General features: G+C 63.5%; 1 protein-coding gene across 1 annotated transcript; it reads right to left on the bottom strand.

The window, feature by feature from the left end:
* Nucleotides 1–206: 206 nt before the first annotated feature.
* LOC113405469 (serine--tRNA ligase, mitochondrial-like) lies at nt 207–1,298 on the bottom strand (the record flags this gene model as incomplete). Its single annotated transcript, XM_026646684.2, has 3 exons — nt 207–374; nt 857–950; nt 1,186–1,298. Coding segments are annotated over 3 exons (375 nt in total), but the record flags the coding sequence as incomplete, so codon positions are not given.
* Nucleotides 1,299–1,347: the final 49 nt, after the last annotated feature.

The raw sequence follows: 1,347 nt of genomic DNA on the forward strand, positions 1-1,347 counted from the left end.
GCCACCTCTAGGGTGGGCCACAGGGGCTGTTTATACAAGGACCCCTCACCCAACACTGAGATGCAGCCACCTCTGGGGTGGGGAATGGGGGTTGTTTATACAGGGACCCCTCGCCCAGGGCTGAGGTGCAGCACCCAGGCTCTGGTAGGTCTCCCACCCAAGCCCTGCTAGATCTGAAGCTCCCGTGAAATCGCCTGAAACACCCCTCACTCCTTCTCCCCTAGGGTTTTCCTTTGGGGTGTGTGCGTGTTCCCCATTTCCCCGCCGCCCCGGGCGCTCACCGTATGCGCGTAGCGGAGCTGCCCTGTCCGGTCGCAGTACATGATGTTCAAGCGCCGGCTCTGGTAATCAGTGCAGTTGGAGGTGCTGGAGATCTGGGAAAGCAAGGAGGGGCCGTGTGGCGGGAGGTGGCTTGGGGGACGGCAGTCATGTGACACACAAAAGCAGTCACGTGACCTGCCAAAGGAGTTTGGGTGTCCCCACATCCAGACCAGTCCCCTCCCCTACCCCTGGCCTTTTCCCTACCTTCCCAAGACAGACCAGTGGGTCTGGTGCCTCCACCCCACGCCCCCCAATCATCACAAATGGACCCACCCCCCCAGTGTATTTGCATTAGGGGGGGGTGTGATTTTATATCTCCTTCCTGACCCCCCACACGGCTATTCACCCCCACAACCTGAAGCATGAGGGTGGACAGCCGTTGAGGTTGAGATCCTAACCTAAGGGAGCCAAGGCACATGGGGCAGCAGGAGATCTCAGCCAGGGCTGCCCCCTTCACCCCAGATCCCCTGGACAAGCTGCTCGCTTGGCGCCTGGATTCCCCCCCACGCCCACCGCTCCAGGTGGCGGCTCTCACCTCACCATACTTGCCCCTGCCGGGCATCCAGGCTTCGATGTCATATTTCCGGTAGGCGGGCAGCCCGAGCTCCTGGGTGGGCATATCCAGGACCCTGCCGCAGAGAGACCAGTCAGGCAGGCGGTGGGAGGTATGGACTGATCCCAGCACTCGGGGCACCTGGTCCGGAGCAGGGTGCTGGTGCCGACTTCCCAGCCCAGCGGGGAAGCGGCCCTGAGCCGCCAAGGAGGGCGGCAGGGTAACCCTTGTGGGGGTGCCCCTCACCCCTGCCCCATACTCCCCTTTTGACAGAGGCCTGCAGAACTCCCAGCCTCCCCTCCCCTGCTCACCTGTAGTGCAGCCCTAGCTCAGAGAAGATCTCCTTCTGCAGGGCGAGGAACTCCTCCAGCAGGGCGGCGCTCTCCTCCCCGCTCTCCGCCGCCGTCACCCCGAACATCTCCACCTGGGGGGGGAGGGAAACTGGCGCGTCAGGCGGGAGGAGCCGCTTCCAC

Source organism: Terrapene carolina, unplaced genomic scaffold, assembly GCF_002925995.2.
Source record: "Terrapene carolina triunguis isolate 2854851 unplaced genomic scaffold, T_m_triunguis-2.0 Scaffold38473, whole genome shotgun sequence".
Classification (NCBI taxonomy): Eukaryota; Metazoa; Chordata; order Testudines; family Emydidae; genus Terrapene; species Terrapene triunguis.